The sequence below is a fragment of the Euwallacea similis genome, chromosome 31 (assembly GCF_039881205.1).
Source record: "Euwallacea similis isolate ESF13 chromosome 31, ESF131.1, whole genome shotgun sequence".
Classification (NCBI taxonomy): Eukaryota; Metazoa; Arthropoda; class Insecta; order Coleoptera; family Curculionidae; genus Euwallacea; species Euwallacea similis.
The window spans coordinates 42,775-57,553 of NC_089639.1; the positions used below are offsets into that span (position 1 = coordinate 42,775).

General features: G+C 35.1%; 1 protein-coding gene across 1 annotated transcript; it reads right to left on the reverse strand.

Annotated features, from left to right (window-relative positions):
- Positions 1-4,576: 4,576 nt before the first annotated feature.
- Nup205 (nuclear pore complex protein Nup205) lies at positions 4,577-14,343 on the reverse strand. The gene is made up of 26 exons (XM_066403867.1): positions 13,965-14,343; positions 13,107-13,302; positions 12,789-13,043; positions 12,534-12,730; positions 12,147-12,482; positions 11,921-12,078; positions 11,699-11,868; positions 11,538-11,645; positions 11,166-11,321; positions 10,601-10,708; positions 10,388-10,547; positions 10,137-10,331; positions 9,750-10,079; positions 9,029-9,693; positions 8,772-8,969; positions 8,393-8,705; positions 8,287-8,337; positions 6,905-7,099; positions 6,517-6,851; positions 6,171-6,459; positions 5,906-6,112; positions 5,616-5,848; positions 5,354-5,562; positions 5,142-5,289; positions 4,958-5,082; positions 4,577-4,904 (listed from the first exon to the last, which is right to left on the reverse strand). The coding sequence occupies exons 1-26, from the start codon at positions 14,127-14,129 to the stop codon at positions 4,821-4,823; spliced, it is 5,586 nt and encodes a 1,861-aa protein (XP_066259964.1). The 5' UTR covers positions 14,130-14,343; the 3' UTR covers positions 4,577-4,820.
- Between the last annotated feature and the right edge of the window lie 436 nt (positions 14,344-14,779).

Sequence of the window (14,779 nt, forward strand, 5' to 3'; positions counted from 1 at the left end):
CTAGATATGGTACGATCTTTTTCGCTGCATTCATGGTGGAACCACAATTTCATATCTTTGGCTGCAGTTCTTGTCCTGAAAAGAAGAGACAGGCAGCTATAGTACGTATCTTTCTACGAAGAATGTAATATTCAAAATATCATTAATTAAACACAAAATATATATTTGTTTGTATTGTATGTATTGTATTGGAATCCCACTAATCTTGCAACTCACACGAGATAACCTCTAATGACAAGTACAACTTGAGGCAAAACAATGATCTTTATGAAAAAACTTCTTTAGGACGGTACCAAAATTAAGTTTTGATTGCATTAGAAAAAAGGGATATTTATTAATAGTTTTTATGGTCTGTAAGTATTAGAATAGGTATTGGAAATGGAGAATTATTGAAAACTCCTTCGGCAATGGGTTTCTTTTCTTTCTTACCTCCTAGTTCCTAATTCCACAGACATTCTATCGATCGACTAAGATGACACCACTTTTGTTTTTTGCTTTTCAAGTTTAAATTCCACATTTTCCGTTCAAACGCACACTTTTAAGTTAATTTTCACATTTCAATTAATATGAACAAACGAAAAACTCTCACAGCACAATTACTGAAAAATGTCATTATTGTTATGCATGATGAACAGAAAATTCCTATAAACAAGAAATCTACAAATGCACACGAAACAGAAATCTGTAAAAGCACAGAAAAAAGAAATCTACAAGTATACACAAAGAGAAAAATTTATAACCCACGCTCCCAGATGGCGCCACCCCTAAAAATTCTTCTTTCGCATCCACCATTTAATCCAAATTGATCCCGCTATGAATACCTTGTCTTGACACAATTATTTCACATAACATATGCATCAACAATTCCATGTTATACACATAACTCCTGTATCGTCACAAAAATCTCCCGGAATATCTCCCCCCCCTGGATGAATCTTGGTCCCCCCTGTCGTGGGACTATTTTGATGAATTCCTGAGAAAAAAATTCACACACGTCAAATAAACCGGGTAAATATTAAAAGTTTGCACGCTCCGCGCTCGGAAATTTCTGGTCCGATTCGGCCGAGTTTTCGACTCATTTTCAGATAACATTTTCTGAATGGGCACAAAAATACGCATCTTTTTTCTAATTTGAGTCACCTTGAATCTCTTATCGTTTCTATAATCTACATAAAACTCACTTTATTTGGGACACCCTGTATAATAACTTCTCCAACTTAAGATACGCACAGTTTCTTAAAGTTTTTCTTCCTCCCGGACCAAAATCGCAGCTTTCAGCAAACCTAATAAGAATATCCCACTCTTTTTTCTAAGTAATTGAACAAAAAAAAAACTTGCCGCAGAATCGCTGTTCTTTTTGATTTAATTCCCGAAATGGGTGACTCACCAACGCTATATTTTACTGCCAATACCTTATTTGGAACACCTGCATTTAATTGTTTAATTATGTCTTTTTTTAATTCTAAGGGTGGTATGACCCTTTTATGCAGAGCTATAATTAAAACGTGTTTCTTCGATTATTTCTATAAACGCTCTAAATTAATGAGATTAGAGCATGTTTCGACTTATTTTACTCGTTTTGCGCTGAAGACTTTGCTATTCACATTATTAAGTTTTTTAAAATATAATATAATATGTTAAAAAAAGACGTCATCCGGATTAACGAGACATCCGGTGTATCGGGGATCCAGACTATTGAGTCTGTACTGTATTGATGCAACGCTATCAGTATTTACTTTAAAACACCAAAGACAACAAAAATGAACGAAAATTGATACTTTCAGAATGTCAGCTGTGGATCAACCGAGAAACGTCAACAAATTAAACAGCAATAATGCAAAAAATAGTGTTAAGTTTAGACATTCAAATATATCTTTATTCTTTTTTAGCATATTAAATTTATATGACTTGTCATTTTACGTAAAGCATCTCTCAGTCCTTATATTTTGTGACGTGAATAAAAAGTTACCTGAGTTGTACTATACACGGTTTACATAAGTACTAGTAGAAATAAAGTGGGGGGCTACGATTAAAGGTCGTTAAAGACAGTTTTTACTTCCTGCGCAAAACTGTCTGATTGCTTTATAAAGGAGAGTCTTCGTATCCCATGCCAGAGTCGGAAGGTCCTCTTAGAGAAAAAAGGGACTCAAAAAACTCTAAAACGTGCCCACCTATGGCAAATTTCTAGGAAGTGGTATGAAGGTTCTTCTCGCCCACTGCAATATTTGCACGGACTACCCTCAATTCCCAGAAGATGCATATACCTGTTGAGTCTGGAATATCGCAAAGTTTCGAGTTCAATTGTGTAACATTTAAATGAAGGAGTATCGAGAGTACCATTCGACTTCTGGCCTGGAACGTTTATTTTCGATTAATAATAACTCGAAACGAGTGCTCACAGACCACGGTCATCTATTGTGTGGTAATTGAGCAAATAGCTGGTCGGAAGTTCTAAGATTTGCTTAATGATTGCAGGCAAGGGGTCCATAATTGATAGGGCGGGGAAATTTGTGGGCATTGCTTGAACAATTAAAAGAGGCAATCAATTAAAAAATTTCTGAATTTTGTCTTTGGGTAAAAAAGTATAATAGATTTTTATTAAAGACCTGGAACACATTTTGATTTAAAAAAATGTTTCTATGCATTAGTCAGTGATTGAAGGTTAAGTCAGTTGAGAATTTCAAAGTTTTCCGAGTAACAGTGAAAATATACTCATGGTAACTTGGGAAATATTTGAATACATTAATGCGGGTGGGGTTTGTACCTGGTTGGGCACAGAATTACTTACGCATTTGTCTGGCTAGTTAAAGATACTAATTAAAGATAAAGTAAATTACGGAAAACATTCTCTTTTTCTGCAAATTTCGAGTCGAGAATACCACCAGGACGGAAAACAAAAAACAAAATAACATCAGAGCCTCCGCCGACACTGATGCTTTTATCTCCCACAGACAGTTCCTGGTGGAAGCAGGTTGCAAAAGGAATCCTGAGGTTTTTAGTGGGTAGACGCTTAAGCGAATCTCACACTATCCAGATGGCAGAAGAACAGGCTGGATGTCTTTTGAGGATTTTCCTCGTGAACAAAAAAAAGACCCCAGTAATCTTACGACTCGATTCTAAAAGCGGGAGAATTGGATAATATCACGCCTATCGGACTCAGATAATATCAAATGAATGGTGCGCGGAGACGACAAGGCCAAACTCATGAGCCAAGCGAATGCAGGCAGCCATTCATGGATATGAAAAATGACTAACCGACAATTCGCTGAAGCTCGTCCCAGAAAAAAACTGGCACTATTATCCTCAGCGGAATTATAGATAAGAAAGACATACCTTTTCTGGTCTCCGACATACAATTAAAGTCTAAAAAGTCCATTAGATATTTAGAAGTTCAGTTCGGCGCAAATATGTACTTTTCGCAGCACATAACAAACATTGGCTAAAAAATCCTGGATATATTAAGCCAACTGTAAAGAATAATATCGACAATCGAAATCCCACCATCACAAAAAAAAACATTTACTCTACGGAGTGATGCAATCGACTTTCCTATACGCAACTTCAATAAGGGGCTAGATGCAGGAGATAAAAAAAATATGCACATTTGATTCTGAGTAGTACAAAGGAAGGCCCTGATGCTGGTCATAGTTCATACCGCATTGTTTCCTTCCAAGCAATGCAGGTACTTGCAGACATAACCCCCATTGATTTTTTCCCGGAGGAAGGGTCATATAAGGGTAACCTTCTACGTGTGGCGAAAGCGGACAGATGAGCGGTAAGAAAGCAAACCATGCAGAAATGGCAGGCACACTGAACAAGGATAAAGGACAAGGATCAGTGGACTTGGAACTTAATCCATGATCTTGAAATCTGAACTTCATACAAGCACAGACACTTGAGTTACTATTAGACACAAACGTGAAGCGGTCATAAAAGGTATAGAAAAGTCACGCACAGGATTGGAAAAACCGGCCCGATGTACAGGACATGCAGTTCTCAATACTGCAAAACACATTGCATATTCAAATACCTAGATTTTGAGTTTCAACGGGAAGAACTAAATGCTTCCATAGATACGCTAATACCAGAATCCCTGATGGAAGGAATGATGGAGAGCAAAACTAAATGCGAGCACTGTTGCGAAGTAATTTGTATAATGGTCAAGGAAAAAGAACAATTGAAACGGACCCTTCATAACGTTTAAAATCCACCAACGGGGCAAAAACTGAATAGTACAACAGATGTAAAGTAAGATAAGAACAAGGGACACTGATCTTCATGCCTCCTTGGCTTCTATGCTTTTATCCCCCAAGGACAGTTTCGGGTCACCGTAGGCTGAACACAAAGAAACTCCGAGGTTTTTAGTGGGTAGACACTTCAGCGAATTCTACTTTATTCAGCCGCCAGAACAACACGCCGGGTGTCTTTAGATGCTCCTTATAAAAAAAAAAACACAAAGTGACTTAACATTCACCCTTGAAACGCTTTAATCTAAATGTGAATCTCCACAATTTAGCTCGGTATGAATCATTTTAGACCACAGTTGTTTTCATAGAACGTTTACCCTCAATACCACTTGACCTAAATGTAAATTTCCCAAGATTTAACTCGATGCTTTTAAATGAACTACTTAATAGACACACATTAAAAAATTATGCAAGACAATTTTTATAAATTTTGTCAAAAACAAAGTAGTTTGGAAAAAATTACTTCTTTAAGGGAAAAAACAAATATATTCTTGCCAATGAAATCAAAGAATTAACCAAAACGTGAGACTTGATAAGCACTTAATGAACATCAAAATTTACACTCTTACTAAATTAGCGAACACGCACGAATTGAACCAGTCTCTTAATTTTACGTAGTAGTGCGTCGATGAATCCTCTATCAAGCTCAGGTCGATCCTGGACAAAATTATTTTAATAAGTATGCGAAGAAAAATATACCTACTTGTTACCTGTGACGTTTCTAATAATCGCTTGCTAAAGCTGTCATTAAAAAGAGCCACCAAACCTTGTTTCAGGCCTGTTACAATTTCTGTTGACACTTTGGCGATAGGATCAGAGTGTCCAGACGGAAAGACTGCAATCAAATATTTATTGTCCCCATTTAGTTTGGGTTCATTCATTAACTTAATTTACCTTCCGTGCCACTCGCATTGGAAACTGGGTGAATATAAGTGGTACTTCGGGGATTAGGCACAGCACGTAGCAAGAAATAATCCAAGTGGGCCCAAATCACATACAGGGAGTTTTCAATGATAAGGGCGCAATACTCCATTTCTCTTTTCTGTAATAAAAGTTAGATACGTAAATTAACCGGCCTTGGTGTTACTTCTGGAAATACAAATAACCTTCTTCGCGAGTTTTTCTGAAATTATTTCATAGGCTCGTTCCCTTTTAACTTCAAGATCATACATGTCCATATGATCTTCAATTAAGGGTTTTAAATCCATGGAATTCATATCGGGAATTTCATTAATTTTTCTCGTAAGCAAGTCAAGAGTCACCTTGCCTTGATGTTGATAATTTACCGTGTGTAGCAACTGCTGTACAATCGAACCTGTTAATAGGTCATTAAGGAAATAAATTCACTGAATCGGGAGATTATACTACCTAAACTTGGCTCCTGTTCGTTCGTGTGACCAATAGATTTATTTTGGAGTGAATGGAGTTGTGGATCGTATAACGATGGATAAAATAGGACGCCAACTTCACCATGTTCAACGTCATTATTGGCTATGACGTTCCGAGGGTACCATAAGAGATTTGCAGCAATCTGCAAACCGTACAACAGTCTGTCAGATGTTTGGAACGAAATTGTGTCTGAATCGGGATGCATTAATAACCTGAAATGTTATTCAATCGCCTAAAATAAGTTAATGCATACTAGAATAGTAACTCACGTTTTAACATTCTCCTCAGATAACAAAAACTTTGGAATTAGATTTAACATGAGTCGTTGCACGCGATACAAATGCGCCCTATTACTGCATACGAGATTAGGATTTTCCAAAACGTTGATAAGGTCATTGTTGGCAGTTCTAGATATTACAGATGTTAGAAGGGCCAATTCTTTTAGATATGTCGCAGATAAGGCAGTATCCCCTGATCTGTAAAAAGTAACACCCAAAGACTCACAATTTCTGTAAAAATAAAATCCAACCCTACCTCAATATCAGTTCAACTACATCTAGATGACTGATTAAGAAAAACATTATTTGACCCACAGCAGACTGGTTTTCCGTACCCAGAGTTGTTAATATGGCATTGCAAATCTCTAATGTAGGTAAGAATATTTGTAGATAGTGCACATCCGGGGAGGGAAGAAACTTATCTTTGGTGAGGGCGTCGTTATGCCAGATTTTGGATATTTCCGGGTGAGAACTAAAGACATTCATCTTGCTAAAAACTCCCAGTAGGTTCTGTTCTAAGATCATTTGAGCACCCACTTTGGAACCTAATAAACTTGGATTGTTGAATTCCTCAACTTGTTACAGTGACGACAAACATTTACCAGCCAATCGTACCAAGAGCAAAACCTTCGCCGAATATAAATACAATGCTTTGGCATTTTCGCCGCCCGGTTCCAACATCGTTCGTAACTCGTCATTGCCATCTAATAAGCTTTGTATGATATGCTTTAAAAACCCGTGACCTGAAAGGTAACTTTGCCATCCTACATTCCCGCTTAAGGTCATTAAATGACTAAAACTGGACATGGCAAGAATTTTGCATATTTCTTGACCTCCAATGCAATCGTGACACACAACTGCCATCAATTTATCTCCAAAATCCCCCAACAAATCTGTAGATATCGTAACGTCATTATCTTGCGTTTCGAGATGGTGCCTAATTTAAATAAAAAAATCAATACTAAATTCTGCAGATAAACTTCTACTCACCTGGAACCATCTAGAAGTGCTACATATAAATTTTCACTGGCTGACACTGACACTTTTGGTGGCTCAGACTGTATACTACTTATTAGTTGTAGAAAGGTGACAAGAGCTGCGTAGAGATTAATGCGAAGTTCTCCATCTACGACATCCGAGGTCATTATCCATTGGACTAGAGATTCCAAGATTTCTTTGAGTGGCCTGAATAAAAATGCAGTTTTCTATTTAAAAAAACTATAGCTTTTTCGATTCTTAGCTACTTCGAAGTCGTTAGTTCTTCATAGAGTTATTCGACACAATTAAGAATTATTGTTTGATGTGACGTCTTTTTTTTATATAAAAGATAATAAAGTGGTTTTAATTACAAGGGATAGTCAGTTATCTTTTTGTCTTATACAGAGTGTCCTAAAAAAAGAGGCCTTTCCGCTAATCGCAGATCCCTTGAACATAAAGAAATCAAAGAGTAGCAAACAAGATTTTGTTTTCATAAAGCTTTAAGATATACGTAGTGTTAAAGTTCATATTCAATTTTCCGTTTTCCCTTATAACTGCTCCACTTTTTGAAATATTAAATTAAAATTTGAAAAATATAACTAATTACTTCTCAATACTCTCAATAAATACTTCTCAATTATTTGCCTAAATTTACATAATGATATTTATTCTGGGATCAGTTTCTCATTTATCTCTACCAAACTTTTTTTCCCGGTTCCCGGTATTTTTACCGTTTGGTTAGTGACAGTTAGTGTTTATGGCCGTTTAGTTGTCACCATTTCAAGCCTCTGTTCAATTTAAAAATTTTCTCTTGCGTCTTTTCCGCGCCTGTCATCGTTTTGCAGTTATTTGCAAGAAGATCTAGAAATGTACATGATTTTTTCCTAACAATACTTAAAATGCTTTAGGTGTTCCAATTTGATTCTTCCACAAAAAAATCGTAAGAATCGTTGAGTTTTTTATACTGTGATCATAAAGCAATGCCTTGTAAATAAAGTGTTTTATAATGTAATATATAACATGTAGGGCAAAGCCTATACTAAACCAGAAATGAGAAGTTAAAAACGAAAAGTCAATACCAAAACCAATAAAAAGATGTTAGTTCAACTCTATACTAAAAAGCAAATTAAAGATAGTTTTAAAACTTATTAACCCTTACGCAGACAAGCGGTTTTTAGAGACTTAATTATTAAAGTAGGGCATGTACTCTGTATACTGAAAACTCTTAAGCACTACTAATAGTTAAATAATACTCAGTAGGTGCACATGTAATAATCGAATTACTAAAAAATATATTTGGTTTTCCATAATTTTCACCTTTGGAATTGCCTTTAGTGATGAAAATTACCCAATTTGTGTTTACAAAGCTCGTTCCAAAGAATACATCTACTTACCCTAAATAATAAACCAGCACGTTGAAGTGTCTTCTTTCCTTCAAATAATACCTAGAAGCAACGGAAGTTCAATAAGAAAGTTAAATAGTCAAAACCTTATAGACACCTTTTAATATTATCCATTATCAGCAGTACTGATCCTGACAAATATCTCGCAACAGCGGTCAACAACTGGGACCGGACTACTTTTTTAAGTAAATATAGAAGCAAATGAATGCTAAATACTTGTTGTTCCTTTGCGTCTAAAATTTCCAATGGCATGAAAGTGACAAGTACCTCAGCCACTTGGCACCACGCATCTGCAAATTCTACCACAGCCGCACATGCTTCATTATACAATTTCATATCGCTTGCGTGTTTTTTCAACAGTTTCGGGTTTGATTCGGGGATTGTTGAGATATCAGCTATATCCGGAATATCTACATGTTGTTATTACAGTGTTAAAAAGATATAATAGATATTCATATAAGAATTTAAAGTCTTACCTTTCGACTCGTGTACTTCTATTTGTAAAATCTGATGCAAAAACATGTTATCTTGATTGGACTCATCACTTGATGACATGTTTCCCAGAAAGCTTATTAGGAACTTAAGATATGTAACCTGTTTGGTAGTACTGGCCGTTTTTAGTTCAACTGCCAAGGTTTTCAACAACCATGACATTTGCATCAAACATTTCGGATCTGCCACATCGAACGAGAAAAATAAATACACGATAAGAGAAAAATGTATTTTAAATTACCTTTCCTCATTAGTGTTTTGCACTGTTTTAAGTGACATGGAAAAAAAAGCTTATTAAGCCTCACAAACCTCAAAATAGGCCCCCTTGTCTTCGAATTAGAAGCAAGAATGTAAAGCAGATGGTAAGCAGATTCTGTTATCATCACCGGGGGAGGCTCTACTATTTTGGAAATTGTGGAATCTAAAATTGACAGTAAAGAGTGTAAACAAGTTCTGGAAAACCCCATGACTCCTGGATACTGAAAGTCCATCTTCGATATGTCACGTGTCAGCTCAAAACCAATGAGAAAATGAGTTAAATTCGGAGCAGGGTACTGCATGCATTGCTTCAGTAAATTTAATATTTCATTTTTAGTTTTATTAGCTGTCTCTATGTCATCAATATTTGAATCTAAACATTGGAAAAAGGCTCCTTTAATCAATAATTCTTCTTTTTCGTGTGTTGACGTCAGAATATTCATAAAATGGCTATGGCTAGTAGCCGTTCCGGTTATATGCACTAATATTTGAACGGCTACTAATGCGTGTTTAGGCATATGTCTCTGATAACTGATATATTTGGCTATATTGATGCAATGATCAGGCCTTCCGGATCTCCTGTTGATAGACAAAAGAAGTTTGCTGATGCTATTTAATATCACGGTTGTTGACGTTTCCGTCAGAGCCCTGAAAATCTTTCATTTTAATCAAACTACACAATATTATGACGCAAGAAGTCTTACATAAAAAATCGATTTTGAAGCTTTAATGTTCGCAATATAATATTCAAACACGCCAAAGTACATTCCTGCACTCTCTCTTCTCCATGAAACGATACGTAAGTGTCAAAAAGCCTAATTCCATCATTAAGTATGTCCAGAATCACACTCAGAGTTTCTGTCTTGTTGTTAAACTGTACCATCAAATGGTATCCTGGATGACTACTCAATTCACAATTGGCATTCTTCGTTGGAAAATCAATAGCCTTTGGAACATAACATCTCAAAAACTTTTCAAAAAGCTTTAAGCACAAGAGGGCAACTTCGTACTTTTCAGCAGAGTCTCTATAACCTCTAAAACAAGTTCATCTTACAATCATATGTTATATAAAAAATAAAGTCAGAGCTAACCTAGAGTTATATGTCAGAAAGACAGAGTTAATAATGAATGATAAATAAGGGTCAAAACTGGGATTTCTCGTTCCAGCCCCTAATGACTTTGGTATTCCAAAGACTGTGAGATTGTTTAAAAGCTGCAGGACACCCCTTGTTAGAGGATATTCTTCCATCCTTGACTCGATTTCATCCAACTCCGTTTGAATTCCTCTAAGGATACAGCAATATTGGATTGCTAGATAGGTATATATGTCAATTAAAATCACCTGGGTGCATAACTAGATGTCGTATGTATGGTAACTATTATTTGAGAAGATTCCAAGTTCTCCCACATTTGACTGGCATTAGCTATAGACTGAGATAACACTGCTAACGTTTGAAGTAAATCGGCTTTCAACAAGATTGGAACGGAGCAGCTCACCAACCCTAATTTCGTAGGCTTAAAGATCACTTCAACTTGTTACTCATAAACTATTTACCCAAAAGGATACCTAGAGGAGACCACACAGGATGTTCACATAATGCAACACGTGCAAACGGGTCGTGTTCAGCTACTGTACGTATCAAAAGGAGTACTGCATGCAGTCCTGAAACAAACATTATTCACAAATTTTTTCAAAGTCTTCAACATGGATGGAAGTCAAGCTATATTTGATTTAAAAGATTTCTGTTATTACTGGTTCAATTAAAATTTTTGAATTAGCAAAATTGCCAATTTTCGTAAATAATCGTAAGAATCTATTGTCGAATTGAAAAGATAAGCATCGCAAATCTGTCAAAATGTTATCACTTTTATATATGGATCATTTTATATCTTCTTATAAATGAAACGATCTCTTTTCCATGATTTAAAATATGTAATTAATTACTTTCATGTTTATCTCTACCCGTGTCTCAAATATTTAGGCTTAAACATTGCGTACAATAATTAGTATTAAAGATGCAATGTTTTCATTTACAGCGGAAAAGTACATTTTTCCATACGCTTGACTGCGAAACGTTGTACCTACTCCTTAAATGACCCTATACAACAGCATTGCCTACCTTCGAGTTCTTGGGGACTAACACCTTTGTGATACCCCGTCCTTAACCGATATATTGTATCGATTTGAGGCGGCGTTTCTTGTCGGAGATTGTGGTAGTATTGGCCAAACGATAGAAAGAAGTGATCCCAGCTTAAAGTCCTTGATAAATGGGTCCCTATTTCCACAAATTTATTTAATATAACCAACATTAAGCCGTAATTGTACAATCAGAATTTAAACTCAATCACTGCAGACAATCTTACACAATTGTTTACTCAATTTATAATATTCTTGTTGTAATCAATCTGACAAAATCTAAAGTTTATTTTCAGTTGGAACTTAAGTTATAACTGTACAACTCAGCTTTAAACCCACACAGTACAATACAAACCAGCTTGCTTCAGCATGTTAAAGCAATGCTTTGCTGTTTCTGGGGTAGATGAAAGGCCACTTAACATTTTAAGAAATGGAACAAAAAGAGTAGCAGGGAGCATGTCTCCTAAAATAGAATGTATAACAGAATTAATATTTAAGTGCAATATTTTTCCTCACCAGAAAGCTTCAAAAACTTAAAGAGGGCTACTGAACGCGGAGCTATTCTTATGTTTAAATTTTTATTAGAATTGAGCTCAATAGGGCTCCACCAACTCATAGTTAACTCAGGATCTACAGTATTTTTACTGTAGAACTTTCCTATTGATAAGAGTAGAAACTCAAAGTACCTGAAATCATCATCAGTTTAATTAAACAAAATAATTAGCTTTGGCAACATACCTGGGCAAGTTACCAGGCGCTTCCAAATCTTCTCTAATATAAACTTGTAAAGTCCGGGCAACTTCATTTGCCTTCATTCTTAAATCTTTTGCTTTTGGATACATATGAACCACAAAATCAGTCAGTAAATTGTGCATTCTGTTATATAAATATTGTTCCTGAAAAAATTTTTGTTTTTCAAAAATATCTGCTTTTTTGGTTTATAACCATTACTCTAAATACTTGCCTTATAAAGAGTTTTATTTTCCAACACTATATTATGTAAAAAACTAAATACATTCATTTCAATGGACATATCCACCAAAGTATCCTCTTTATTTATGGCGTCTTGAAAAATGTAGTTTTGAGGAAGAACCCTTAAGGATGCCAAAGATACTGCCATGGCAAACATAGTTAAGGCTTGCAAACCTTCACAAACCCACTTAGGAGATGAATTCAGTAATTCTGCGACCAGAGATGTGATTAAAGTTGTGTCTGATAAAATAGGCAATGATTGCACCACTTCCTCTCCATCTTCTCTTGTATGAAAAATGCTCAGATCAAAGGCTGATAATAGAGCCATCTAACAAAAACAACTACTCATATACTAGTCCATTAAGTACATAAAACCTACTTCTAAATACAGAGTGACATCATCTATAATTCCTGTGGCTTCTGTATCTAATGTAGCTTGCTTTAAAAAGTTCATTAAAGCTAAAGTACAATTTTTTGGAAGTCCACTCTGTATAGACCAGGAAAACATTATATCTGCTAAGGCAACTCTAATATCATTGAAAAGATCTGTGACTTCTCTGCGATGTCTAGGCCCACCTGAAAATAATATATCCAAACTTGATTCTTTTATAAATTGGGAGGCTGCTTTCCTTACCCAGTGCTAAATTATCTTGAAGTTTTTCAATTTCAGCAGTTAAATCTAATATTCTTAATAGTTCCAGAATTCGTTTAAAAATACCACCTTCCATTAATTGATCTGTGTAATCTGTTATGAACCTAGACAACTCAGGTTTTACATTAAGACTCCACTGTACACCATTTCTGGCTTGCACTAAATACAGCAATGAAGTCAATAGTGCCTTTTGACCATCATAATAAAGGAGTATGGCAACAAGCCCTCTAGCTAGACCTAAATAAACATGGCATAATTAATAAACATAAGAAATATGATGAAAAATATGATGCATAATACCAGGATAAGAAGGCATTTGCAACTGGGCAGTGCACAGTAAATCAAGGGCAACAAGTTCATTCATATTATACATATCAGATAAAATAACTGATTCTTGGTATAGATCTTCTGTTATTATTTGATGACCTATGCCTTTCAGATAAATACCATCCACCATGGCATTTTTAAGTTCTTCTCTTTTTTTTGAACTTTTGGGCTGAAAAATGCAATGTAAAAAAATTGATGTGGTAAGTTGGATTTATAGTTTCTCTAAAGTAGGCTATATTATTAAGGTCCTATAAGGCATCTCTGAAAAGAAAACCACAAATTTAACATATATTCTACGTCCCAAGAAAAGACAAAAACTTCGGAGAAGTTTTCCATATACAGGATATGAAAGATTAGTTTGTGAGGATGATTTTTAATGAATATTTTACAAATATGCCCTTATGCATTGTGGCAATATGTTCAGGGAGACCTTGTAAATTTAATATTATATTGATATGAGAATCTTAGGTTAAGATGTTGAAAAACAATACCAAAATCAATTTTGTGTTTAAAACAGCACTTTGATTTTTTAACAAAACATCACTTAGTGTAATTTTTAGCTAATTAAAACAATTATCTTTTGACACTCTATTCCAAAGGTGGCTGTTACTACATATACTTAACATAAATATAGGTAATGAGATACCGATAAACTTTTTACTGAAATTTGTGGTAAAGCTTTGGATATCCAACAGAGGCCTATCAGAATTTGTACAACAAAAAAGATGACAATAAATGTTATATTTATTCTCTGTATGTTTGAACATTAAGTCTTACGACTTACATTAAAGGTATTATAAATCCAACGTTAGAATTAAAGTTAGGACTTACAGGATTTTGCAACAGGTTAAAAAAGTTTTGTTTATGCCTCCGAAGAATATTTTCAAAGTCAGCGGACGGTAAATCAGACCCAAGTTCTTGATTCAAATATTTCCACACTATACTCTTCAGCTCTTTGTAGGAGTGCCATATATCTTCTGTTTGAGCCAGGGCCATCTCGATCAAATTTTAATCTCTTGTGTTAACCAATAAAACGAAATTTAAAATTTAAATAGAAGATGCAAACATAACATGAAATCAAAACATAAAAGTGTAACTGAGGATCTAAGACATAACTCCACGCCAAACGATTGAGGTTTAGATCTCTCTGTTTACTTCATATGGTTACTTTAATACCTGTGAAGACGCCGGCATAAATAGCGGAAATATTCAAAAGCGTAAGACAGTGAAAATGTCAAACATGTAACGCTCCTGTTTGATCCTGAACCACGAATGGAATTCGAAACTTCATTTTATACCAATCAAATGGGAGTATTACATGGTTGACATTTCCGCTGTCACACGATTTAAAACATTTTTCGCTGCAAAAGCGTTTTCGATTCAACCAGAATCAATCATAACCAATTTGAACCGAAATTAGGACCAGCCGGGTAAGGTTTAAAACGATAATGTCATAAACAGAACCTGAGGCCGAATTTGATTTCTATTGCCATTTTATCAAGTTTAATTAATTTAATTTAATTAATGAACTTTCGGCAAGTTTGGGTAAATACATTTCAAAATAATTGGAGCCAATGAGACCTTGAAAATGTTTTTCCAAATTCTTATTTAAAAAGACAATTCAACTTGATAAACTGACAAGCAAA